The sequence below is a fragment of the Phyllostomus discolor genome, chromosome 12 (assembly GCF_004126475.2).
Source record: "Phyllostomus discolor isolate MPI-MPIP mPhyDis1 chromosome 12, mPhyDis1.pri.v3, whole genome shotgun sequence".
Classification (NCBI taxonomy): domain Eukaryota; kingdom Metazoa; phylum Chordata; class Mammalia; order Chiroptera; family Phyllostomidae; genus Phyllostomus; species Phyllostomus discolor.
The window spans coordinates 51,489,004-51,515,569 of NC_040914.2; the positions used below are offsets into that span (position 1 = coordinate 51,489,004).

The 26,566-nt window shown below is 56.4% G+C and overlaps 1 protein-coding gene across 1 annotated transcript in view; it reads left to right on the forward strand.

The window, feature by feature from the left end:
- The window catches only part of FTO (FTO alpha-ketoglutarate dependent dioxygenase), a 307,443-nt gene extending 282,479 nt beyond the window's left edge, over positions 1–24,964 (forward strand). The window contains exon 9 of the mRNA XM_028502124.2: positions 22,823–24,964. Within this exon, the coding sequence (XP_028357925.1) occupies positions 22,823–22,994 (172 nt within the window). The 3' untranslated portion in view covers positions 22,995–24,964. The remainder of the gene's footprint in view (positions 1–22,822) is intronic.
- Positions 24,965–26,566: the final 1,602 nt, after the last annotated feature.

Here is a 26,566-nt window from a genome sequence, read left to right on the forward strand (position 1 = left end):
CATTTCGGGTACACGTATATTTTGTGTGTTTATGCACATATACACATGTGTACATGTAAACAATAGACACCATGTATCCATTACATGCATATAAACTATCAACTATCATGTGGAATTAAGCCACGCACATGACCGGGAAACTGGTTTTTGTTGGATTTCAAGGGCTAAATAAATAGGATACAATCATGATCTAGCCTGTCGGAGCCTCCCTTCAAGTGCTTCTTCCGTATTATCTCATGTGGAGCCGGAGGAAGGGCTGTGGTGATTACTCCTTGCTGCAAATGAGTCGAGGCACGTGTGTTAATAACGGCCGCTTAGGATTTAGAATTAAATATTGAACCTCTGTCTCAATTTTCCAGAGTGATGAGGCATAACCACCACCCTTTTTGAAAGCTCTTGTTTCATATAATAATAGGTCAAGTTTTTAAGCAAAAGCAGGGGAATACAATTTCAGCAAACCGGTCTGTGTGGCTATTGACATCTGTGATTAACTGATAAAGTTAACGAGCCCCACCATCATCCTGTATGAAGGGACTCTGGGCTGCCTGAGACTCCTCTCAAGAGAAAAAAAAAAATCTTAAAAGTCACGGATTGATTTGCAGATTTAGTGGGATATTAAAGGCTGAGGCTGTGCCTGAATAAGATAAGCATTCTATATTAGGCCGTCCTGGAGGAAGCGCTCGAGTGGCCAGGTGGCTTTATTGACATCTCAGAAGCCGAGCCCGTAAATCCTGCTATCGGGCCCCATCCTGTCCTGAGAAACAGATGTCGCGATGGCTGGAGCCACCAGTGGGAGCCCAGTGGATGCGCGTGGAGTGAGATAAAGCTGCACACCTTCGTCCGAGCCCAGCACCTGCAGAGCGGTCACCTGTTTTTGACCTTGACATTGGTAAGCGAGGCTGCCATGTGTCGCTCCTTCATTCCTTGTGTTCTCTGGCATCACCAGGGAGTCCTACTCACGGCCAAGGGTGCACCCCCAACCGCCCCCCTCAAACTACCGACATCAACATGACGCCCACACGATTGTAACTTGGGGATGTAGGCAGCAACAGGACAGCGAGGGGTTTGCACCAGCAGTGGAGCTTGACCTGAAGGAAGCCGAGTGCCCCGAGGCAGGCAGGCAGGCAGGTGGGCAGGCAGGCAGGCATTCGTGTCCAGAGGAGTCATCCAGGCAAAGGACAGTGGGCTACAGAAAGCAGACAGCAAGGGCGCAGGCAGGTGAGGGGTTTGGTACGGGGAGCTGAGCCAGAAGGACGAGGCAAGGCAGGCCTGGAGGCTCGCATCATGGGCAGTGGGATCGAGAATCCAGATGAATGATGGATTTGGGAAGAGAAGATCAAAGACTCGCACAGAGTTCTGGGTCAGAAGGGGCCAGGAAACCAGAGAGGAATGTCTTGATAATCAAAAGTCAAAATCGACTTAAGAGATGGGGAGTGATGGACCAGGGTGGGACGGGGGGAAGTGCCCACCCAGCCTGCCCTGCCCTCTCCACGCCAGCATTAAGGGGGCACATTGTCTGTGGAAGATTCAAAAACGATAATCTCACAGTCAGTCTGCTTTTCATGGTCACTGTTCTCCATCCGTTCTAAACAATGTCAGTGATAGAATAATTCTAAAGATATCTTGATTAGTCTAATTTCTATACAACTTCTGAATTACTCCTAAAATTTGCCAATATATATGTACACGTGTGTGTATGTTTCAAATTAACACATTCTAGTCACATACCCTTTCATAAACATTGCCTTCCACGTGCACATTAACTTCTGAGAACTCTCAGTCATGCATTTAGCAACCCACGCACGTGCACACTCAACTGCACCTCTTCGCTGCAAGAGTCAGTGCCTCCCGCTTCGGGACTGTCGCAGCCCTCTCCCTGTGCAGTTTCCGTCTTCGGCCACGGCGGTGCCACGGCGTCCCGCATCTCAGCAGTCGGTTGGCAACAAGCAGGGACAGACAGTGGCCAAGACACAGAATCAGCAGCGGGGGCCCCTCCGCTATCACACCACGTGACCACTTCAATTTACGACAGCGAGGCTCTGTACGAACCGCTCTGGGTGACACTCATTAAGTGAAAACTTGAGTTCCCTGCACAAACTATTTGACTGCATCCAAGTCACGTTTTAAGTTGCAATTTATTCTTCACGTGTTAGCTGATTATTTTAAACTGATAAATCCAGACAGTTATTGTTACCGATGACAACATGATTATTGTTGAGAATAATTTCGGTCCAGAGGGGAGAAGGGTGGTGTTTCTGAGGTCCTGGTGACTCGGGTGCCCGCTGACACAGTCGGGGACCGCAAGGACACTTAGGCACAGGACGGCCAAGCCCACAAGGAGACTTGATTCTGAGCCTAGTGATCTGGCGTCTCCCCACATTCTCGGGTCTGCAGGGGTTTCAAGGTGAAGCCGGGAGGAAATATGTAAGTTGGTTGGACTCGAGTGAGGGAACAGAGATGGGGAAGGGGCAGACCGATCATTGGTGGTCACCCCACAGAGACGCCACCCAGATATTGCTCTGCGGTGGGGCCTCTCACAAGACTAAGCTGACGTAACCCCAGGTCCCGCCTGAACTAAAAACTCAGAAAGCCAAAGGGCCGAAATCCGGGAGAAGCCAAACAGACCGACCCCCGGGGGGGGGCTCAATGGCGGCAGAACCGGGCTGGCCGTGAATAGCGCCCGGGATCCTTGGTGGCCGCCCCAGGACACAAACAGGACCGACTCACGAGGTGTTTGTTGTTACCTGGTCGATCGCTCTAGCTGGAGCGCCCAAGTCAGCCGGGGCCCTCGCCCCACACGGAGAATTCTCTTTGACAAAACAACCCTGGCAAAGGGCCTGCCCTGACGCGCAGTTTGGCCTGGAGCCCCGGCGTTGGGATCCTGCTCTGGAGTCGTGCGCGGTGACCGAGGCATGGCTTGCTCAGCAGAGCGCAGAAGCCAGCGGGCTCCCGAAGGTCCTGAGGAGGCAGGGTGCCCCAAGAACCCTGCGAGCGGGGCAACCCCCCGCCCCTCCCCCGTCTCCTAATATTTAAGGAGGCCTCAGGGTCCACCTCTGCGCTTCATCCCAAAAAACGGGGCTGGGATTTGTGCTTTCCCTTTTGCTTTGCAAGACTAGAAGTGCATCAGCTTTTCTCTCCCCCCCCCCCCCACAAAAATGTGTCTTTTCCCTGGGCCTATGGCAAGGCTATCAAGAAGGGGAAGCCGCCTCATGGAGGGGTTAGGAGGGGAGGTGACCCACCGAAATCCGTGCACATTGGAAAGAGACCCAAGATTGGGCACGTGGCACAGCCTCCCCCCCCCGACTACTTCCCAAAGAAGGCAGTCAGGTCTCAGATAGTTTTCTCACCGTGTCCTCACCCCATTTTTCAGGAGCCTTGCGGCGGGTCCCCAGTTTCCGTCGTCCTCTCGCCCAGTCTGGGGCTGGGCCTGTGCAAGCTGCCCAGGCAGCCCTGTCAGTGCTGGCAGGGCAGACACTGCCATGAAACCCGGTCTGACACCCGGTCAGGACACGTTCCTGAACGGGCACATGGCCCCCCCGTGGGCCCGGTGGGCCCTCGCTGGCCGTCTCGGGCACACGGTGGACATGGATAAGCTGAGACCGTGCGCAGCCCCTGCCAGGCCCTGTGCCGGGTGCCGGAGATGGATTAAACTCGAACCACCAATAACAAGCATTATAACTCATTTGATGCACCCCCCCCCCCCCCCCCACACACACAGCAGCATTGCCTGGATTACGGCGCGCGGAGGCTGGTAGGAGGCCTCTGATCAGGAGCCCAGAGTGAACCGCCTCCCGGAGCAGATGAGCGAACTCTCGGGGCTTCCCTTCCTTCGCGAGGGGCGGGGCCGTTATGTAAATTTACAGGCGGTGGGAGCCACCGGAACTCCATCCTGATGATTAAATCTGGGCGATCATGACATCCAGGCGCATTAAATGGTGACCTTCTCGAGTCAGACACGGGCAGAGGCGCCACGTGGCCCTGGCCAAGGACACACGGAGTTCATTCAGTAGGCGCTTTCCTCGGGGCGCCGGGTGGGCGGAGAGACGGAAGGAAGAGACCCATTTTCACCATCCTCTACCTGCCCTTTCAGACGGGGTGGGCGGGGCTGGGGGGGTTAGCCCCTCTACTTCAGTCAGAGTCGCCCCCACTCCGTCCATCTGAGACCTGGCTTCCATCAGACCCTTCCACCTAAATCCCTGGGGAGGGCCGTGAGACCTCTGCAACGTCCAGTCCCACCGGTACCCACTGCCAGCACTTTATGTAGGAAACATCAGACCTGGGGCTTGGGGCGTCCGGGCCAGAGCCCTGCCTGTGGTTACGATAGGAGAAGAGCAGGAGTAGTAAAAGCTCCAACTAGCCTTCAAGGCGTCTCTGTATGGGCTGTGGGTCGCTCGTGCGCCGTTAACTAGTGACACTCCTTTGCAACGTCTGTCTTCCCGCAAAGCTAAGGGAGAGCCCCTGTCCCCTCTGCAGGGTTCGCTGATGGTCTCTGTAAGGGGAGAATGCGGTGAGATGTAACACACAGAGGGGCCGTGTTGTTTCACGTGCAGTTTTGGGAACCCTTACGTGTCAGTTTCCGACAAATAAGCAATTTTTGGCTTAAAAACTCGATCAGGTGGGGAGGGATTGTCCTTCATCCTTCATTCAGGTTCAAGGTCTCATTTTGGTTGCAGCTGACACAAGAAACCCTTTAAAGACAGACTTGACGAGAAAGGAGAAAGGGTGGCAGTTTGGGGACTTCTTTTTTTTTTCACTTGGGTTCACTTTCTTAGTCCTTACCCCGAGTGGAAAACAACAGGCCACAGACACATAGTTTCTTCCTTGTTAAAAAGTAGACAGTCGAAAACGTATTTTTCAAAGTGTGGTTATGTTACCGTGGTTTCTATGTACCGTAGATTAGATTTTTATTAAGGGCATTATTAAATAACTGGTGTTTCACCAACATCTAATTAAATCTTCTATCTAAATTGAACAGAAAATTATGGGCGAAAAGAAAGCATTTGTAGCAGACTTTATTACAGATAAGGCTATTATTTGTTCACCTTAAGAATTTGGGATCAAATTTACAAGCAGCATCCTCATCAAGTTTCCTTTCTGGGCCGCTGCGCCCCGGCCCCGTGGAAGCAGCCCATTGTCCCCCCCCTTCCTTGCTGCTCCTGTGTCCCGGCTGCTGGCAACATGCCCGCTGTTTAAGGTTACTTTCGTTAATTAACCGAAAGTTAATTTCTTTGCAAGCAGAATCTCTGATCTCATTATGTTGTCTTTAAAGCTGAAAGCTTCAGGTTTGCTGGCCTCCTTTGATGGCACAATGAAAAGCACGCTCTTTATCTGAAGGGGAACTGTCTCCGGGGTTTAATTTAATAGTCCTTGAAATAGTTACAGCCCAGCCAGGCGGACCGCAGTCACATGCCCGCTCCAGAAAGCCTTGGCTTTGTCAGGGTCGGCGCGCCCAGTGGCTGGCACAGATGCGGGCCACCAGGGACCTGTGTCCAAGGAAGTTCCGCATTTTACGAGACCACTTTCAGGCCCCTGTCCACACCCCCCGCGGTACCCTGTCTGAGAACAGAGCACATCCCCACCCCCGCCCCCCACCAGCGTTCCTTCTGCATCATGCCGCTGCCCAGCCATCTTCTTCTCGGGCATTTCGGAAGTTTCGGGGGGTTGGCATGTGGCCGCTGTGTGTCCACCGCCTTCAGTAAGCTGTCCTTTGTTCCTCTGGCAGAGACGAGGCCGCCTGGGCGGTGCAGGGAGTGCTGGGGAGTGATCCGGAGCCTGGCAGGCCTGGATCTGGGTCGCGTTCTTCCCTGGGACCGGCTGTGTGTCCGCGGACAAGTTAGGAAACCCCTGGGCCTCAGTCTCCTGACCAGTGCGCTGGAAATGATGGCCCAGAGTTGAGAGAGTTAAATAAAGAAACTGCTCTGTAGCAGACCCTCTGTTCCTTCCCCTCGACAGATCTGTACCGGCTACAAGCGTGTTTCTGGATTTGGGGTTCATTCCGGTATTCTGGGGGCTGGCCTCTGGACGGCTGCACCCAAAGGAGCAGTTTGGGGAGGTGCTCGGGCTCCACGGCGCGTGTCTGGTGTGGGTCCGAGGAGCTGGAGTCTCTCCTGCCCCAAACGCTCCTTCACAGCCTCGGGGACGCGGAAGCCGCGGCCTCCCTGTCTCCCTGAGTTAGCGTCGGCCTCGGTGACGAAATCTGTTGCTTTCTGGGGCATTAAATTCGGTGAGCGGAGAGCGGCCAAAATGCCTTTGGAGAGCCAGCCGCCAGGTGTAGGTCACCCAGAGGGGACAGGACTCTTCAGGTGGCTCAAGTCTCAGGAGCCGCCCAGATACACGGAGAAGCCATTTGTACCCCACTGAGTCCAGCCACTGTCGCAGACACACAACCGAGGGCTGCAGGGGCAGGGGCGGGGGCGGGGGCCGGGGGGCCTGTGGGGACCTGGCAGGCCGCTGGTCTCAGATGCCCAGAGACTGGGTCTGTGCCATTCGCATGCGTCACCTGTACCAGTTCCTAACGGAGGACACACTCAGCTCAACTCCAGCAGGTCACAGGCACTTAGGCAGAAAATCCCGGGTGCCGGGGAGGAAAAGCTGTGTGCCTCCAGGGCCCGGGGCAGCAGTCAGAGGTCCAAGGTAATGTATTGGCAGAGAGCCTGTCTCCTCTGGTGCCTCACTTACGGCTCCCCCATGCTTTTAGGCAGAAATATTGTCAATGCTATTGATTCGTTGATCTGATAATCCAGCGGGCTCCCTGGTGTGTTAAGTTCCCTACTTCTGGACGGCCCTCAGCGTGGGCAGAGTGTGCCGCGGCGCGGGCGGAGCCCTCAGCGGGCCTTGCTCACTCAGAGGGGCTCACAGTGGGACGGCCCCCGGTGTGGCAGCTCCAACTGGTCGTTCGGCCGTCACGTTTAACCCTTCCTGAGACAGTCCTTCCCCTGTCACCCGTGTTTTCCGGCCTGACTGTCGGCTAGGGAAAAACACACACACACACACACTTTGTCTTCTGCACGGGCCTCTGGAGTCTCTTGATTTATTAGCATATATTCCATTTTTATGTATAGTTTTTTTACTTTTTTTAAAGAAGTTCTTTTTTTAAAGATATTATTTTATTTATTTTTAGAGAGGGAGGGGGAGAGAGAGAGAGAAACACCAATGTGCGGCTCCTGGGGGCCGTGGCCTGCAACCCAGGCATGTGCCCTGACTGGGAATGGAACCTGTGACACTTTGGTTTGCAGCCCGCGCTCAATCCACTGAGCTACGCCAGCCAGGGCTAGTTTTTTACTTTTTAATTGTCTTTCTGTTCTGAGCATGTACTCCATTCTCTGTGTCTTCCCTTCCTCCGCATGCCCTCCTTCATCTTTGTCCTCATCCCGTCTTTGAACGTCCACTCAGCCATAGCCCTCGGTTTAAAAATCCTGAGCGATGCATGGAAGGCAGGTGATCCACGGGGTGCAAGCACACAGAGAAAGGGTGGCCGCGGGCCGGGACGGCGGCGTGGTCTACGAGGGGCGTGGCGGTGGTAGATAAGCCAGCTCCACCCCCTCCAAGTTTGCTTGTGAGCTGGTCATTCAGGAGCCCGATCCGGAAGAGCCGGGAACTGAAATCCCCTCCGGTCCTGACTTCCTCCAGCTGCCTGTACACCGCCCTCTGTCCGTGGCCTCCGTCTCCGAGCCCTTCAGCCTCCTGGAAAGGGCCTGGAGGTGCCCTTGGAAATCCCAGTTACCGCTTGGGCACATCACGCCCTCAGCTGTCGGGGTCTAGGGCGTCCATGTATTCACCACCCCCCGGCCACCGTGCTGGACGTCCATCGCCACCTCTGCCTCCGCCTCGGCTCAGAGGAGGCTGCGTGGCTTCTTCAGGGCCCCGTGTGAGACACTGACGGCCACGGCAAGGCCTCCAGAGCAGAGCCAAGGGAGCCTCATTCAGGCTTTTTTTTTTTCGAAAGCGAAAAACCAATGCTAAACACCTGAGAAACGAGGTTCATCATGGGACCCCCAAGAAGCCCTTTCACCCGGGCAAAATCCTATACCACAATTATGTCCAATTTCACACTCGCCTAGAGCTGTTATTGGAGCAAAAATGACCACTTTTCTGCTTGGCACTAAAGGAACCACGAGGCCCACGCGTCCTGTGGCAGAAAAATGCCGGCTCACCCTGCTGGCTCGCCCTGTCCGGCTGGCAGGCCATTAGCGGACTTGGGGCCAGGCCGCTGCAGGACCGAAAGAGTTAATCACTGGTTCCTGCTCTCGGGCGACCACACAATTAAGGGCGAGATTAGCAGAGATGAAAAATTTATTGTGAAAACGCAGCGCTGGTCTGCAGAACAAACTGATTCTGCCCGGGCCGTGGCTCTCTTGCTATAATCCGCACAATCAACCCCATTGCACTAATAACAGCAGAAAAAACTAATTGCGGCGAGGACAGGACAAATCTTTTTTAATCTGCGTTGTCATCCCAGCGAAGTCCCAACCCATTTGTATTAACCTCCGCTGACAGAGTCACATGACGGACATAATTTCTTATAATTTACCAGCTATGGATCTAACCTTTCTTCATCAAATATTCATAAAGGCAGGATTCTCAATGATTTTCTGTCTCTCCTCATATTTACAGCTTGTTGTCTTCTTCCCTTTTACAGTCATTTGGTCACAATTGAAGTCAAATGGAATTAGAGTTAAATGCCTTTAGCAGCTAAGGTGCCTAAAAGGCAGAGGCTTAGGGGAGGGGTGGTGAACCCGGAGAGAGAAAGCTGGTGTTGCCCAAGACCCTTTGCACCTCAGAGGTGTTCCAGGGGCCTGTCCCTCCCCTGAAGGGGAAAAGGGGGTCAGCCAGAGAACAGGGAAATAAAACGCAGTTGCCCCGTCTTGGCCTGCTCAAACGTAGCTCTGTTAGGCCCGTTGTTGCAGGGGTGGGGGTCGGGGAGGCGGGGTGTTCTGAAGTCAGGTCCGGAGCCGCAGGCCCTCCTGTCCGCGGGGATTGCTGCAAACCTGGGCTGCCTGGCCGGGCGCGGTCGGTCGGAGCGGGCGTGCCCAGAGGGGCCGGAGAAACGCGCCAGGGGCCGTGATGGTGGACGAGAAGAAATGGTCGGTGCAGTTGCTTAAAAAGCAACTCCGACTCTCCGACACCATTCCTGAGAGCATTTTTGGTAGAAAAACATCTGTTTCCACTTTGCATCTTTGTTGCTTTGACAGTTTTCTTAAGAGGCGTGTAGATGAAAGAAGTTTTATAAAGCTTAGGTGTTTAAAAGAAGCCTAGTCCCTGGTCTTTTTTTTTTTTTTTTTTTTTTCTTTCATTTTTTTCCCCTGCAAGGCTTCAGTTTCAGCGGGATGGCGGGAGGCTGGGGAAGGCGAGGCAAGCAGTCCCAGGAACCCCCTTTTCCTGCTCCGATCCCCCGGGGACCCTGCCTTTGCTGTGTCGGGGGCTGTGTACGCACCCCAGGTGACTTCAAAGTCCTGTAGTGCCCAAGCCAAGGACTGACTACTCCTCCTTGCGTTCCCAGAATTCTGGCCGGTGGACAAAAAATCAGAACTAAATACAGTTGAAGAACTGAGTCACATCCTCGGCTAAAGTATTCTGTTTCTTTCACCAAATAGACTTCCTTTATTTTTTAATGTTTTTTTAACATTTATTTTTATTGTATTTTTCCCACGACCTTTTATCACCCTTCTATCCCCTCTCCCCACCCCGCAATCCCCACGCTGCTGTCCGGATCCGTGAGTCCTTTCTCCTTTGTGCTCAATCCCTGCCCCCCTAACCTGTCCCCTCCAGTAACCCCGTAACTGTCATCCTGCTCTCCCTCCGTGAGTCTGTCTCCGCTCTGCTTTTTAGTTCAGTTTGTTTGTTAGATTCGCACAGGAGTGAAGCCGTCGAGTATCTGTCCGTCTCTGACTGGCGTCTCTCACTCGGTGTGATGTGCTGCCGGTCCATTCACGCCGTCGCAAAGGGCAAACGCTTCTTGTTTTTTTAAGGCCAGGTAGCATTCCGTACATTAACATTTGAACAAAGTGCTCCGTGACCGCCACCCCTTGCCCTTCCAAATACTTTCCTGTGCATTTACAGACGTGTAGATGCACCCACAGGCAAATACACGTTCCCTTGCTTGTTCTACACGAATGGTTATTATGCCATATAGATCAATGCCCAGCTTGCTTCTGTTGCTCAGTTATCTGCCTTATGTTTGGAAATCTCCCCCTGTTAGAACATAGAGCATAAATCAGTCTTCTTCTGTGTCATTGTGGCAGAGAAGTCCGTAGTGTAGATACACCAGGGCTTAGAACTATTTCCACAATTCAGGTTGTTTCCAGTTTTTCAAATTATAAGCAATCATGCTAAAAAACATCATTATCTATTTGGAACCGAGATGGTTCAAGTCCTTGTTTTAACAGCCTGCTGGCTTCTGCAGGTGCAGTTTTGAGAAGGTTTACATTGGCCTGCTAGCCCAAAACACATTCCGAGTGTTTCCTACGAGGCCGCATCTCCTTTCCGATGGCGAGAACAGAAACAATTGTGAGACACTTGCTATCCTCAGCGCCCCACAAATAAACAAACATTCCAAGTGGCTGTGCATTCGGTGTGTGTGACGGGGGAAAATGATGATCAGCTGTCAGAGATGCCCCAGCGAAGCTTGTTGCGCAAGGAGGGCATTATTATGGTAAGTTCCTTGTGGCACAGACGCAGCTGCACACGAGGTCGGACTGTGTCCCCTGAGCTGCCACTGCAGGTTGGGAGAGCCCCGCCCCCACGCTAGCATTCGCCCTTGGCGTACCGGGTTCTGTCTCTAGTTGCCCTCCTTGCCGAGACTTGCGGCAGACAGAGGTGTCGACTCAGGGGGGCTCCGGCATTATTCCTTCAGAACCTGCCCTCCCCTTGGCCCTGTGTGGGCAGGAGTGGCCGTCGGGGCCAGGGAGGAGCCTTAAAGAGGGTATTTCTGCTTTATCAATAGGAAACTGTGTATAGGTTGAGCTTAGAAGTTTACTCTTCTCGCCCCGGCTGGCGTAGCTCAGTGGATTGAGCGCGGGCTGCGAACCAAAGTGTCGCAGGTTCGATTCCCAGCCAGGGCACGTGCCTGGGTTGCAGGCCATGACCCCCAGCAACCGCACATTGATGTTTCTCTCTCTCCCTCTATCTCCTTCCCTTCCCTCTCTAAAAATAAATAAATAAATCTTTAAAAAAAAAGTTTACTCTTCTCAGAGGACCCGACTCCTAGAGGGATCAGGGGCTTTCTGCCGAGGACGGGGACTCTGCCAAACCCCTCCCATAACTTCCCGTTTTAGAATGAGACCCGTCGGTGTAGTGGCTCCCAAGACCCTCTCCGACCCCATCTCCTCCCTCCCTTGCCATCCCTGTCAGCCTTCTCACCCACAGTGGCCTCCTTGCTGTCCCTTGAGGAACAGGTGACCCAGGTGATGCACTCTCGCCTAAAATCCCCTCCCCCAGGTGGCTGCCAAGCACAGCCACTCTCACCGGGACCTGTCCCCAAGCCAGTCCAGCCCGTTCATTCCCTCGGTCAGTTCCCCATTTGATTGGGAACTGCTCCAGGCACTTTGCTGTAGCAGAAATCGTCTCTGTATTTATTTGCTTACGTCGCCTGGCTGAGAATACTGGTTTCCCATCCTGTCCCCATTCTTTCCTTCTCCCTTGGTCTGGGAACCTCAGTTTTGACGGAGGGTCGCTGGAGCCGAGTACCTAGGAAGTACTTGTAGAGTGAATGAATGAATGAATGAATGAATAGCGATTGGATGAATGAGTGAACAGAGAAACACGCACCCACCCACACACAGAGCGATAACAAAGCTTCTTCTGCCTAAACCCCGCCTCTGTGATGAGGCGGGTACTTTGAAAGCTTCACGGAGTTGTCCCCGTTCTTGGCCACCGGCGCAGTGGCGTGGGTGTTTACGTGGGCCAGAGCAGTGGGGTTTCTCAGTGTCGGCGGCAGAAACTGTGCCCTCCAGTTAGTTCCCGGGAGGGGGGCCCCCACGTGGACTTTACACCAGGACGTTGCCTACGTCTTTGGGGTGCCGGGGGCCTCGTTAGAGGCAGCCGTCGTGGTGCCACAGCTGCTTGGGCTGCCTGCCCTTCCACAGAAGCGCTGAACTGAAACGTGGTCCTGTTCCTATCCCAGAACTCACGTAGGCAAATGGCGCGGTCCGTTACCTCCAGCCTCGCAGTGAAGTGGCAGCTTGGAGAGAGAACCCACGGAGCCTTTGGCTGGGGGAGAAGAGCGCCAGGTGGGATCTCTGACACACGCGTCTTATCTTCCAGGGGATTAGCATTTGCCCAGAGGAACAGTTTCTGAGGCAGAGTCACAGGGACTGACTGGTCCTGCTTCCAGCACTACCCACAGAGGACGTGCGGCTCGCTAGAAAGATGCTGGACTCGGTCTGAGTAATCGAGGTTCTCATCCCGGGGAGGTGACTTGCCAACCACGTGACCGGTGCAAAGCTTCCCCTTCCTTGTGTCCCAGACTGAGATAGTGCTTCCCTTTCCTGCCCTCGCGGTGAGGGTCACCTGAGATGAGGCGTGTGGAGGTGACCTGGAACACTGGTATATGAAATCCCACTGTTTCAGAGATGGGGAGAACCTTAGGGGTTGTTGGACCTAATGCTCCATCTCACAGACCTGAACGCTGATGGCCAGAAAGTCACGGTTTTGCCCAAGGTCACCGGGCGAGGCAGTGGCAGAGCTGGGTCTTGAGTTCCCAGACCAGTGTCCCTTGTACCGTAACCTCCTCCGTGTCAGCGGGTAATAACAGCGCCGTTATTGTTCCTCCCTTGCTTGTACCCGGTACTCCCACTGTTGTCATTATAAAATTGGTTTCGTCACCAGGAAATTGGTCCTGTTGTGAGGAGGTGCAGGCCAGATGCAAGTTGCTCCCAATCATTCGTGCGTTCCACTGTGTGTACTGGGGCCACAGCGGGCTGAACTCTGCTCTAGGACTGGAGGACATGGACAGACATCCCTGCCTTCGGGGAGCCCACACACCCCATATGGCATCAGGTGTGGAGAAAAACGTGGCAGATGAAGGACACGGGGCAGCCGGGGTGGGCAGAGACGGGAGGGGTTAACACTTTGCTGTGTTAAGTCAAGGAAGGGCTCATGGACTGGATTATGTCTGAGCAGCAACCCGACGGACAGGGGAGCCAGCCACGGGGATACACAAGGGGAAGAGCTTTCAAGGTCAAAGAAACAGCAGATGGCCATCCCCTGGGAGCGCTCTTGGCCTGTCCAGGGAAGAGCAGATAAGCAGAGTGAGCAGTGGGACCCACGGAAGGAGGAGAGAAGGCCCGCGAGTCAGGGGTGGGGGCAGCAGGGTGGGTCCCGGGGACAAGTGGACCGTTGTAAGAATGTCGGCTTCCACTCAGCTCTTAAATCAGTGCCCAGCATGAGTCCGTCAGGAGATCAGAATGTCGTTGATAAATTGGCGTTTTATTTCGGCCCACCACTTCCCCCCTAATTCTCAGTATGGAACGCCCCACTGTTGGCACTGGCCTCCCTGAGCTTCCCACTGCTGGGTGCCTAAAGAGGAGAAGGGGAACGGAGGCCCAGTGGCCGCCCCTTCGGAACGAGGTGAAAATAAACCTGGGGGATGTGTCCCGGCATCCACAAACCAATCAAGCAGGGTCCACGGAAGTGTTTCTAGAAACAGCCGCGCGGTGGAAGGAAGCCGGCAGGTGAGCAGATGGGGGAGCCGTCAACTCAAATTTATTTCACGGCTTACGACTCCGATGCGCATTCCAGAGTCAGAACAGCTGGCCCTTTGTTCTGGGGCCATTGTCCTTTGCCGAGCGTGGACTGTGCTCCGATGGCCGTCTGTCCGTCCGTCCGCCTCTGGCTGCAGGGGAAAACCCTTTGGAGAAAAGAGGCTCTTGGTGTTCACCAGGTTTCCCTGTGGGAACTGCTTGTTCCCGTGGGCCACGGAGTTTCTGGAGGCTGGAAGTCAGTGATGTCAGCCTTTTAGCTTTCACTTCCGTAACCCTCCAGGACCCACGTGACGGTCGTGATCCGATTTCTCGCGTGAGTGGACTTCCGCCAAAGCGTCAAAAATGAAAATCTCCAGATTTCTCAAGACGACACGTTTCTTCGAAAAAAACATCACAGGGCATCTGAAAAAAATCACAGCTGCCTTGAATTTCCGATCGCCAAGTTATTCTGGAATCCTTCTGAAGTTCCAGGCTGTCTCATGCAACCTGGACTTAAGTTTCACGCACCAGGGAAGCCTCGAAATTTGGCAGGGGTTATCTTTTGTCCATCACGGCCCTTTGTGGGGCACCGTGTGGACAGAGGCCAGCGGAGAGACCGTATTCTGTGGCTGAAAGTGGGGGGGGGGGCTCGCTGCTACCCGGTGGGGATTTTGTTCCCGTAATTGCATCCAATTGGACCGTCTGCCACGCTGCGGGCGTAGCCTTCCCATCACTCACTGAGCCGTACGCCTGTATGCCTTCCCTCCCCGCGGCAGAACCGCTGGCAGAATCTACTTTCTTCCAAAGTGTTTGTTTTCATTGTTGCCCTTTAAAAAGAATGAGCTCATTCTACTCCCTTGCAAGGAGAGTTACTCCAGACCGCTTCGAAACCGTGTATCTTGTGTCGGACGCATTTCTGCGGCGGTCACATAGCTTTGTGTGCCGGGAACCCTACCCGGCCCCCGTCAGGGCTCCCCAGCGGGCTGCCGCGGACTCGATCCGTCTAACCGCCCAGCCTACTTGACCTTTACATTGTTACCCTTGGCCAGGGAGGAGTCATGCGAGTCTCAGGTGACCCTATCCTGTGACCAGAGATCAGAGGTCAGCGGCTCCTAAATGGTCAGCTGTCAAGGTAGCCCATTCATCGCGGTCATTATGTAACCGACGAGCCGACAAATGAGCCCGGGTATAAAATTGTCCTCCACCCGCCGCCGCCTGGGTCTGCGCCCCGCGGCGGGCCAAGCGGTCTCACATGTTAAGTGGCTCCGGGGGCCTGTCGGAGCCCCTGGCGTGGGGGGAAGGGCTGCCTGGGGCCCGCGCTAAGTGCTGGACGCTTCGAGGTAGCCGTTGAGCAGGGCTGCAAGAGCTGCCCCGAGGAGTGTAACGTGAGTTCTTTACGGACCCCAATACCCCCACGCGTCCCCCCACCACGTTCCACCTGCAGCCTCTCCGAGGCCCTTTGTGGCCGCGTGCCCAGGACCCAGCCTGATCCAAAGAGCAGCTTGTAACCCCACAGGCCGACGGGATGCCCCTCAGAGAGGCTGGCTTGGAGCCAGGCGCCTTCAGAAAAGGGTCTTGTTAAAGGGGGACCCAACCTGATTGCTTTGAGGTCTGCAGTTTGGAAAAGCACAAAGCACTGGAGATTTGGAGTCCGAGGATTTCGCCAGACCCTGACTATGTCCCCTGGGTAGCTGTGAACTCTCGGGCGAGTTAGTTCATCTTCTGGGCCTCGGCCTGCGTTCCGAGGACAGACATTGAAACAGACGCCGTGCACAGTGCCTGGCGCTCAGTAGTTCCTCCTGGCTACATTGGATGTGTTTACTAGCACTGTTCCTAGTCCTTCAGTCCGAGACGAGACGTCATTGCATGAAATAGAACGTCGTTACAGCATCTCCCGTATCAATAGAAGCATGAAAAACTCACAAGGGCGGCGTTGGGGGGGGACAGAGACGGTGGGTGACACGGTGCAGTCATGCGGGCCCAGGACGAAGGCCCTGCAGCGGGCAGCGGGCATCCGCAGTAGAAGGAAAGTCGGCTGGCACCCCCTGGGGCCGGGGAGGAAAGAGTGGCTATGCCTTTCAAAGGATCTAGAGTGTCCGGGGTGGGATTGTTATAAGCCGGACTGTACACTCTCCTCGCCGCTGGCTGAGACCACTGGGTGCAGAGCACAGTGGGGTGGCCTCTTCACCCGAGGGGAGCCTGGGATGTCGTGTTTAAGGTAGGCACCATGGAGAGTCAGAATTACGCACTGAAATCCCCTGAGATTGTCCCTGAAGCACTGTCAAGGATTGAGATTCTGTGTTACGTGAAAAATTACCCATCTTTTTTTTTCATCCTCACCTGAGGACATGCTTGTTGATTTTAGAGAGAGGGGAGGGGAGGGAGAGGGAGGAGAAACGTAGACGTGAGAGAGAAACACCGATCAGCTGCCTCTCATACACGCCCCAGGCGGGGAGCAAACCCACGACCCAGGCCTGTGCCCCGATCAGGGATCGAACCCGGAACCTTTTGGTGGATGGGAGACCAACTGAGCCACAGCAGCCAGGGTGGGAAATGCCCACTGTAAGTACTGGGGTCACTCTGTGGGACCAGATGCTGCCACCCCAGTGGGCCCAGAGAGAGCGAGAAGAACGTAGGACATTCCGTCCCGTCTGGGTCCCATGCTCCCTCCAAACCCAAGGCCACTGGGGAGGTCCTCCGCCCTTTGCCGGTCATCCCCCGGCGTTGCCATGCTGACCGGGGTCTGCGGTTGAACTTGGATTCCGTCGGAGGTGACACCAGCATTTTCGATGCGCAGGGAGCCTCCCCAGCCCTGGCCCCGGCCAGGGCCGGGTTCGAGGGGGTGCGCTCCGCTGCGGCCGACACCCCGAGGACTCCTGTGTCAGCTGAGACAGGACGATGGCCACCTCCTCAAGGTGAATGACAGTTCCAGGGAAAACCCCGACTGCAAGAGGAGACCCGCGTTTCCGTCGCTGGGCGTTTTCTGATGTCGTCAGCGCGCACGGCTCCCGGCTGTGGATGTGCGGCCCCTTTCCCTCTCCGTGCGAGCGCCGCGGGCCCCTCTGGCCGACACCGTATGGACGATCAGTGCGCCTTAAAGACGGGACCTGCGCCGCACAGGAGAGCCAGTGGCCAGGCCTGGCTGCGCGTGGGCGTGGTGCTCAGCGCGTTTCACGGGCCTTGATGTGCATGGTTTGAGTTTACCTTCGCGTAGGCCGTGAAGCAGGGGAGCGTTACCTTCATGGAACAAACAGTTAGGGAAACGAAGGGGTTGAGAAGGTTTCTCAGCATCCCCCCTGAATTTAATGGGAAGTGTTAGAGTTTACGGTCTTCAACGGGGAATGTGTATCTTTTGTTTCTGTAGACTTCTTACAGATGATTGTGTCAGAAGATGTTCTGTCAGTCACTTACCATAATAATAATCGTTCTAGAAACGTGAGAAAAAAAAACCCCAAACACCATATTTTGCTTCTTTCTCTCCCCGGACACGGTCTGGAGGCTCCTGAATAGGTAAACCTGGCGTGAAGAGCGGCGTAGTCAGGGGCAGGGTCCGTGTTAGCCCAGACGGAAGTGCCTGGAAGAGACGGAGCCCCGTGGGAAGGGCAGCCAGGCGAAGTCCAGGGTCTAGCCCAGACCCCCCTCCACTGCCAAGGACTGACCTTGGGGGAGACTGCCCTCACTCCACGTGGGCATCAGACAGCCCCCACCCATCTCTCTTGGTTACGGTTAACACTGAGTAAGGCAGGGCTGTGTGTTGAGTTTTCAAGGTGTTTGAACAACGAACAACACCTAATTGTTATTTTAACCAAGAGTTGCTTGCTTCTTTCCCATTAAAGAATTCTCTCTTAGGGGTTCATTTTTCTTGTCTCCTCAGTGGCCTGTGCTTGGTAACATTTCTCCATCAAGGTCTAGTTCTTTGTGCGTTTTTAAAGCTCGCTCACCCACCGCACTGAACCTATAGCAGAAATCATTTCTGCTGAAGTCTCTCTTTACTGCTCCATCAAGAGTGATGGAAACATTACCTGTCCTCCTTTATTTGTGGCAAAATTTAGCGACAAGGAGGAAGACTGTGTGTGTTTTCTTAAAATCGATGGCCAGCACATTACTGTAAAACCTATTGATTAAAAACACAGAGTCTGGTGTTAGTCATTTAGTCTGTGAAATGATGCAATGAGGGGAGAAATTTCTCCTCTGACTTTTGCATTAACCTTTTATTGACTGCTTGCATACCCATAATTAACACACACTTTAGCTAAAGTGGTTAATTTTAGCACGGCGACCGCCGTCCACTAATGTAGCCGTAATCCAGGACATCCAGATGTAAGTGTCACCTTGGGGGGAATCGGCGGGCGGCGGCCCCCCCCTGAGCTGCACCTGCGGGGGGAAGGCGGACCCTCTGGGCTGTCGTCTGCTCACGGCTCACCGACAGGACCCCTGTCCGTTGCTCCCTGGCCTGTCACTGGGTCCTTCAGGGAGGGTCATCCCTAAGTCGCACGAGTCTGGGGGTGGCATCTAGGGTTCTCTGGGTTGACATCATGTGAGTTTGGGAGGGAGAGGGACGAAGCATGTGTTCTTTTCCTTTGCCCTCTTGAGAGCCTTCATGAAACGCACAGGGTTTCCCGAGTCGGTTCAAGTTCATTTGCCAACCCAAGGCATTAAAAATAAGATGTTTTTTTCCTTCGGGACAGGAGACGAGAGGACCAAGTGGGAGGGGAGGACGGCAGGGACCGTCACTGTCTGACTGTTTGGCCGGGTTCAGAGTGCTCTGCCGTCCTTGGGAGCACTGGGGAGGGGAGGGGGGATTCAGCGTCCCTGAGAAAGGTCAGGCAGCTCCCGTCTTCACAACCGGCTCGTGCTCACGCTGAGGCTGGCGGGGGTGACGCCCACCCTCCCTTGTTCTCCGCATAGGGACGGGGTTTGAACCAGAAACAGAAGCCAGGGCTCCATGCTTTTCTACCCCGATGAGCTCTGCACACACTGCCCTCGGTCGGCGCCTCAGTGTGGCGGAGGACCGCGGCAGCCACCCTGCAGGCAGGGCCCCGCCCCCCTGCCGTGGACGTTGTTGTCGAGGGCGGGACGTCACTGAGAGCGGGGAGGCGCGGCCGGCCTGTCAGCCAGGACTCCGGGTCCCAGGCGACAGAAAACCCTAACTCTGACCACACCAGCGCCTGACCCTGGAAAGGCCTGAGCCCCGCTAGCGGCCTGGGGCAGTGGCTCTGTCCCCCAAGGCCGCAGGCCAGGGTTGCGGGGGACCACGTGACGGCAGCAGCTCCGGATGGCGTGTCCTCGCCGTTCACAGACCAGGGCGTCAGAAAGCCTTTTTCCTTGGCTCCATCCACACCAGGCCTCTGGCTGTCACTCTTCTCCCTGGCCCCCAGTTGGGCCCTGTGCCTCCCCCTAACCCAGCGCCTGCGGCTGGGAGGAGGGCGTGTACTAATTAGGATTAACCACTCAGGGCCATCCCCTGACTCTGGAGGCGGGGCCCATCCCGCCCAAACCACCCAGCGTGGGGAAGGCTGGATTCGCGGGAGAATTAGAACCCTCTCTGCGGGAATGGTGGGAAGAGACGCAAGACAACAAATGTCCACCCCTCAGTTCTCTAAAACATTTCTGAAGAAGTCATGGGGCCCCTTTATTTTGCCAGGACCTACTGAGTGTGTGTGCGGAGAAACAGTCCGGCCTTATTTTCTATCCGTGCCACTGAGTTGCTCTCAGGGCTTCAGGAACAACCGCGGAACCCTCCCGAGTCTGAGCGTCCTAGCCGGCCCGTCCCTGCAACGTTGTAGCGGCCTGAACAGGGGCGCCTCTGCGTCACAGGGTGCCTCGCCTTGTGATGGGATCCAGCTACACTGTAGCTGCTCCGGGCTCAGGTCTGTGCAAGCCGGGAAGAAGAGCGGCTCCTGTATCTCCAGCGCGTCCCCTAAAATGAACCCGTGCAGAGGGAGGGGGCGGTCACAGGGCCAACAGGCAGCTGTGCCGTCGGCGTGGCTCACCGGCACTGGTACTCGGTAGGAGTCGTAACAGCAGTGACCGTGGTGCATAACTCCTGAGTGCTTACGACGGGCCAGGCAGTGTTCTGAGCACCCCCACACGTCGCTGAATTCATTCACTTAACCACAACAACTCCATTAGGAAGGTCCTGTCATCATCACCATCGTCCCCACCTGACGGGCAGGAAGCGGAGGCTCAGCCAGGGTCAGACACTTGCCCAGATGTCCCGCGTCCAGGGAGCAGCTCTCCAGGTGTCCAGAGAGCATCCTCTGAACCCCTACCCTTCGACCTCCCGGCTTCCCCGTCTTAGGAAACGGAGACGGAAGAGAGGCTGGGTGGCTGATGGGAGCCAGGGAAGTCAGGGTAGGAATGCTCAGTCCTTTTCAATTCCACAGTCTGGCAGGGTGTCGGATCAGACGATACATAATAATTTGAGTTGGGGTGACGGTCCTTTCTCGTCACCTCAGACAGCAAGCCCTCTCCCGGGCCCCATATTTGGAAACTGGCCAGGAGCACAGGGCGTTCAAGGAAGAGCTTTAAAGATCTAAATGGAGGCCCCGCAGAAACCCAGGAAGGGGCTCCACCCCTAGCCCAGAGGGAGGCCTCAACATGCTCAACTCCCAGTCCCTCGGGGCTGCACGGAGAGCGGGGGGCTCCCACACCAGCCCGCCCTTTCAGTGAGAAGAACGATGGGCAGAAACTAGGGAGCCCCTTGTCCGGCAAGAACAGCCACTGGGCTTGGGAAGCTCGCCCCCCACGCACGGCCCAGGCCAGCCTGGAAAGCATGTTGGAATGGTCCCGACACTTTCTCAGAGTGAGGGGGCAGAACCCACCTGGTGGGCGAAAAAGCATCTCCACCAACAAACCTTCTGATCGTCCGACACCGCGGGTGGGCCAGCACCTATCACAGCCCTTTAGCCTGCCGGCCAGGGTGACGTGTTTGCCGACCGCTGCCCCGCCGGAGATGGAGATGCTCAGTTTGGAGTGACTTCCACTGGCTCACCGGTGGGGCATCACTCGCTCTCCGATTCCCCGGCAAGGACGAAAACGCCGTTCAAAACCCTTGGCAGAGTTTTTCGTAATGAGCCTCGGCTTCTTTCCTTGAACGTTAACCTGCCCCATCCCTTCCGGGTGATTCCGAGGCCATCTGCAGAACCTCGTGGGGGCACCCTTGGACCCACCCACGGACCCACCCACGGCGGCAGGCAGCACCCACTCCAGGACCTCCTCTACTGACCAGGAGCCTGCCGAGTGCACCCTCCACATGCCGGCGCTGCGCGGGGCTTATCCGCGCAAACAGTTTAATATTTATGTTAAGAGGATTGTCGAAAGTAGCTTCTGTTGCTTTAATTCTTGTTTTAAATAAATAATGAGAACATTTAAACACATTACTCTTCCCAGGGCCCGGAGGTCAGCTAATCTTATTATTTATGAAGTGATGTGCTACCTAATAGTACTTAGCGCGTGTTAACAGACGCTATTATCAGGGCCCGACGCGGGGAGCCGAAGATATATTGGAATGCACCGCGTAATGTACGGCGGATTGAGTGCCGGGGATGCCGGTGCGGCAATTAAGCACGCGAGAAAATAGGTGTTAAGTTGAAGTATGTTTTCCTGCGGGGGTCCCCTCGCCATTAATAATTCCCCAGAGGAGAGGATGTCTCTTAGCGAGGGACCCGGGCTGCCATCACGCCAGGAAACAGGGCCGGGGCATTCCATTCTGCCGTCTCTCCGCGGCCAGTCCTACCCCAAAGACAAACAGCAGCGGGCAGGATCCCTGCTGAGTGGATGGAGGGGACGGTGCCTGGAGAGCGTGGCGGGGTGGCGGTGGGGGAGAACCCCTGCGACTCTTCCAGATAGAGTGCGGACAGCCCCCCACGTAGGACGGGGTTTTTTTGTTTTTTTGTTTTTTGACTTTGCAACGGTGCAGGAGCGACACGTCTGAAAAATCAGTGCATGAGCTATTCAGCACTTTACGGTAAGATGGGCTTCGTGTTAGACCATCGGCCTCCCGGAGGCAGGTGGGAGTGTTCGGAGCACGTGTCAGGAGCCAGGGTGCTCCACAGGTTAGGTGGGCATGGAGTTTCGCTGACGGTGCTTTTAACTGAGGAGGGCCTTCCCGGGAAGTCAGCCCACTGCAAGCCGGGGAGCCTGTGTATTTCTTCTCCGCTTGTGCACTTGCCACCACATTGCGCTATTGTTTCTTCTTTGTTGCAAGTTTCTGTTTCCTTCTCTCTGCCTCTCAGTTCTCTTTCAGGTAAACAAAGCTAAAGCCCATTGTCAGCACGCCGGTCCAGGTGCCCACCGGGGTGTGGAGGGGCTGCCCCAACCCTTTGCTAAGAGGCTGCGCTGTGGTCGCCTAGGATAATTAATTTCTGTACTATTGATGAATAATCCATTTAATAAAAACCGTGATTTAAGTGTTTTCCTTAGGGAGCAACTCTTGCTAGCCTCTTAATTTAATTTTGTGGAAGTTTTCCCCACCTATTCATCAGCGGAAATGATTATTAACCTCTATTTGCATACATCCTTATACATCGAGGTCTCCTTGGAGTGCCTTTCCTCCCCGCGCCCCCCCCCCCCCGCCCCGCCCCGAGCTCAGCAAGCTGGGACACTTGTAAATCTCCGGGATCTCGAGAGTCAAGCCTGGCCTGTAATATTGTTTGATCTGTCCTCGGACGTTTTAATACAGTAAATTTAATTTAATCTTTCCCGGTAATCTAGTAATACATTGAAATCCCACAAACATTTAAATCTGATAATGGCTTAATCACACACTTTAAATAACAGTCGAGATAATGAAAATATAACGCACCGTTTTTTGAAGGCAGGGTAACTGAATTTTCCCTGCTGCCTGGCTGCTCCGGAGCTGTGTAGAGATACCGCAAAGTGTGGGGATTGGGGAGGGGAGAAAAAATACCTAAAGCAGTGCCAGCAGCGTGAAAGAGCAACTAACTCTTCCTTCTTGCAAACACCCGCCTCCTGCCTTTCAAGGTCGCTCCTGCCCACGCCCACCCACCACCGCCACGAAGGATTGTCCTTGGAGCCCTTGGCCCTGTCGCCTCCAGCTGCCCGTGGGGTCCGGCCTTGTGGGAATCCCCTCCTCCCCGCCCACCCACGGATGTAAGAATCGCCTGTTCTTACTCTTCCAGGTGCCAGAGCCGCACGGCTCGGACCCTGCCCGCGGACCAGAGGCCCGAGTGCCGGCCGTACTGGGAGCAGGACGACCCTGCGATGCCCCTGCCGTTCGACCTCACAGACCTCGTCGCGGAGCTCAGGGGCCTGCTTCTGGAAGCGAAGCCCGAGAAGGAGCGCAAGGCCTAGGTGGAGGACCAGAGGGGTGCTTTCGGCTCCTCTCCACCATCGCCGCTGTCCCGGGGCGGGGGTGGGGCGGGAGAGGCCGCCCCTGGAGGGTGCAGCCCCGGCTGGGGCGGCAGCCCGTGAGTGTCGCCCCAACGCCGTGTGAGAACGGCACAGCGTTGTAGTCCGATTTGGTATCAAACCCCGTTTGTTCCCCCCACGTATTCCCCTCTTGGAGTAATTTTTATCGTGAGCCGTTCCGCTCCCAAGGCCAAGGTCGGTGACAGGGGTGAACCCAGCCTGTGACGACGCCTGACCTACGTTCTCCCTTCCGACGCCTTTACAGAGGCTCGAGAGCAGATGGCCCTAAGGTCCTCTGGGGGACCCGGGACTCCGACACAGAGGTGACACGCCCCATGCGTGCAGCAGCCGCTGGCCGCACGTGGCTTCTTCCATTTAAGTTCAGCTTTAACGGTCATGAGAAGTTCAGCTCCTCGGGGGCACCAGCCGCATTTGCGGTGCCGGACGGCCCCGTGTGGCCGCTGGCGCCCGAGCCGGAGGGCACAGGTGCAGACCGTCTGCGCCGCCGGGGGCCGTCCTCACGGGCGACACCCCGCCACAAACGTCCGGGCAGGGCACTCGCTCTCTGTCCCAGCTCCCTGTAGCTGCGGCCCTCACCGGCCGAGTAAATAAAAAGGACAAACGTCTCTCTCCTTGAAGAGTAGCCCCCTTCCCTTCTCCAAGAAAGACCTCCACGGGCGGGCCTTCTGTGCTCTGCGCGCCGGAACGGAGGCGCGTTGAACGGTGAAACACCGCGGGCGTCCTCCCTTTAGGACGGTGCCCCGATGCAAGGGAAGAGACGTGGCCCCGTTTACACTGTTTCGTGGGTGCAGCCAGCACCCCGTTTGCCTATATTGAATGGCGGGTGGGACTGAGGTTTGAAGAACACTGGTGGCCCACCTCCTCCCCCATGACCCTGGAGCAACAGAGAGAGACGCAGAGCAGAGGCTGAAACCGGGCCCCCCCCCAAAATCCCCCACGAGCTTTGTGACCTTTGGCACGCCACTGTGCCTCAGTTTCCTTGTCTGGAGAATGGGGGTGCTGAAGGTACCGGCTCCCGAGGTGAAGACTCAGTGAGACTATCTAGGGACAGACTTACGTGAACAGCTTCCGACAGGTGGTTCAACGTCCAACAAATATGCGGGTGATGGTCAGGACGCCGGCCTGACGGGGACGTGCTCGCCCCTCCCCTCCCCTCCTCTCCCCTCCCCTCCCCAGTCCTCGCACCGGTTGGGTCTGGTGCCCCCGGAGACCGTGAGAACAGTGTGCCCCTCCCCCAGCCCATGGCCTGCCCCCAGAACCGGGTGCCGCAGCGGGAAGGCCAAGGGCATTTCTGCCCGCTGAGGTGCGCTGAGGACCAAGCTCTCTCCCGTCGCCGGAACCTCGCTGGTTCAAGGCACGTGTTCGCCCACCGGGGGAGGTCACGCCACAGAAAGGTCCCATCACGCAAGGCGGCCAGGCCTCCTCGTCTGAGACCAGGCGCGCTCTAGAGCCTCCGTGTCCCCCCAGTGCAGGAGGGGAGGCCCTGTCTCGCGGGGTTCGTAGGTTAAGCGGCACCGCGTGGGCGAGGCGTCGCCCCGCACAGAGAAGTCACGGCCTGCGGGCCGCCCGGCCTCGCGTCTGGTCTAGCTCCCACCCTGTTCCTTCGTTGTCGCATCTCACAAGGGCCAGTGTGTGGGAAGTTGGGAGATGCCGGGTGACATGAAAACGTGTGCCGTCTCTTTAAGACTCAGGAGGTCTGGCAGCTCCTGGCACGGCAGACAGCGAGGTGTCTCGTCTCCCTGGGGTGGGGTGTGACCGCCCCACCACCCCGTGGCTCCTGGGTGTCGTCTGTTGTAAACCTGGCCTGCCCCCCTTCCTGCCCGCCCCCCCCCCCACGCCTCGCCTGTGCCCCTGCAGTAGAAATAAACGACGCTGTGCAGCGCTCACCCCGACCCACGTGTGTGTCTGTGGCGCTGTGTTCGCGGCCGCTCACACCGATATGTCCTGTACGTCGTCCCCAAACACCCGGAAACAGCAAAAACAGGAGCGGGATGAGAGAAGAAACCGAGAGAGGTTCTGCGGTTTTCCCCTTGCACACCCGTGGGTGGGGCTTCTCCCTTGGCCCGGGTGGGGCCGAAGTGGGGGTAGTTCCCAAAGTCCGCTGGGAGGGGCCAGGTGACGGACAGCAGGCGTTGGAGAGACCTCGACCTGCAGTGAAGCCGAAAGGGGGGGGTCACGTGTCCTCGGAAGGAATGGTGGCTTTCACGTAGCTCAGCGTGTCTGAGGGTTGCTCATGCCCACCCCCCGCTGGAGGTTTCGGGCGGTGGGAGAGGCGAGAGGCGACTGTGAGGGGCTCATGGGGGTCCCGGCAGTGAGCTCAGTGCCTGCAGGGCCAAGGACTGGCCCTTTCTCCCCTGTGAGCCGGGGAAGGACGTTCCTGGGAGCCTGGCCACAGGGTGCGGCCTCGGCCCCTCGAGCCCCGGCCCCTGCCTCCTCCCTCTCCCACTTCCCCCCACCCCAGCCGTCTTAAGAAAGCGACCCGAAGACAGCACTCCCTTCCGCCCTTCCACAGCTCAGCGGTGCATAAGCCCTGGGCACCCAAGGACAGGTGCTTGCCTCCCGGGGGCTCCTCTGTGCCAGCCCCAGGCCAGGTGCCGGGCGCACCAGACGGGGAGCTGACCCGGCAGCGGGGAGACAGGCGCTGGGCCAGCAAATACACGAGATGCTGAAAGTGTCAGGGAGGGAACCACCCCCTTGGGCGGGAGGGTGGAGCGTAGCCGGGGGCTGACCAAGGGTGGTTTGGGCTAGGAGGTCGGGGAAAGGGGGTGCCAGGAGGAGCTGTCCAGGGAGGGGAACAGCGGGGACAAAGACCTGAGGCAGGAAAGCCCTCGGGGTGGGCTGCTCAGGGAGGAGGAAGGACCGCTGTGTCTGAAGCAAAAACCCAGGAGCACAGCGGGGGAGAGGCTGGTGGAGCGGAGGGCGGGGCAGCACGTGGACCTGATTCTGACACCCAGAGAAACCTGGAGGGCTGCCTGCAGGGGGTGGCGTGGCCGCCATGAGGACGTCCTCACGCTTTGAGGGGATCGTCCTGGCTGTGTCTGGGTTCCCAAGGAGTCCCTGACAGCAGGCGGCTGGGTCCAAAAGCACAACGTGTCCCTGGTTCTGGAGTGAGGTCTTGGAACAGGCACGGGGTCCTGTGAGCTGCCGCACCCACCCCGGGTTTGTCTTTGGCCGCCCGCCCAGGGGACTTCGCTGGGCGGAAGAGTGCCCGGTCACGGCATCGCTCGGGACACAATTCTAGCAAAAGCCTCTCACCCCACCGCTCACGGAATCGAGGGATGCAGCAATGCGGCTGCTCGGGCCCTTGCTGACGAGTCTCCCCCCACCCCCACCCCCCGCCTTCGGGAGAAGGCTTTGCACGTGTTCCCAGGGGCGGTATTTTCAAATGCAACTTTTTTTGTCGTTGTTTGCCTGCTCTGGTTAGGGCTGATTTCACCACCGGGCAAATGGCATACATTCGGACCCCTGCCACGCTAAATACTGTTTATTTTGGA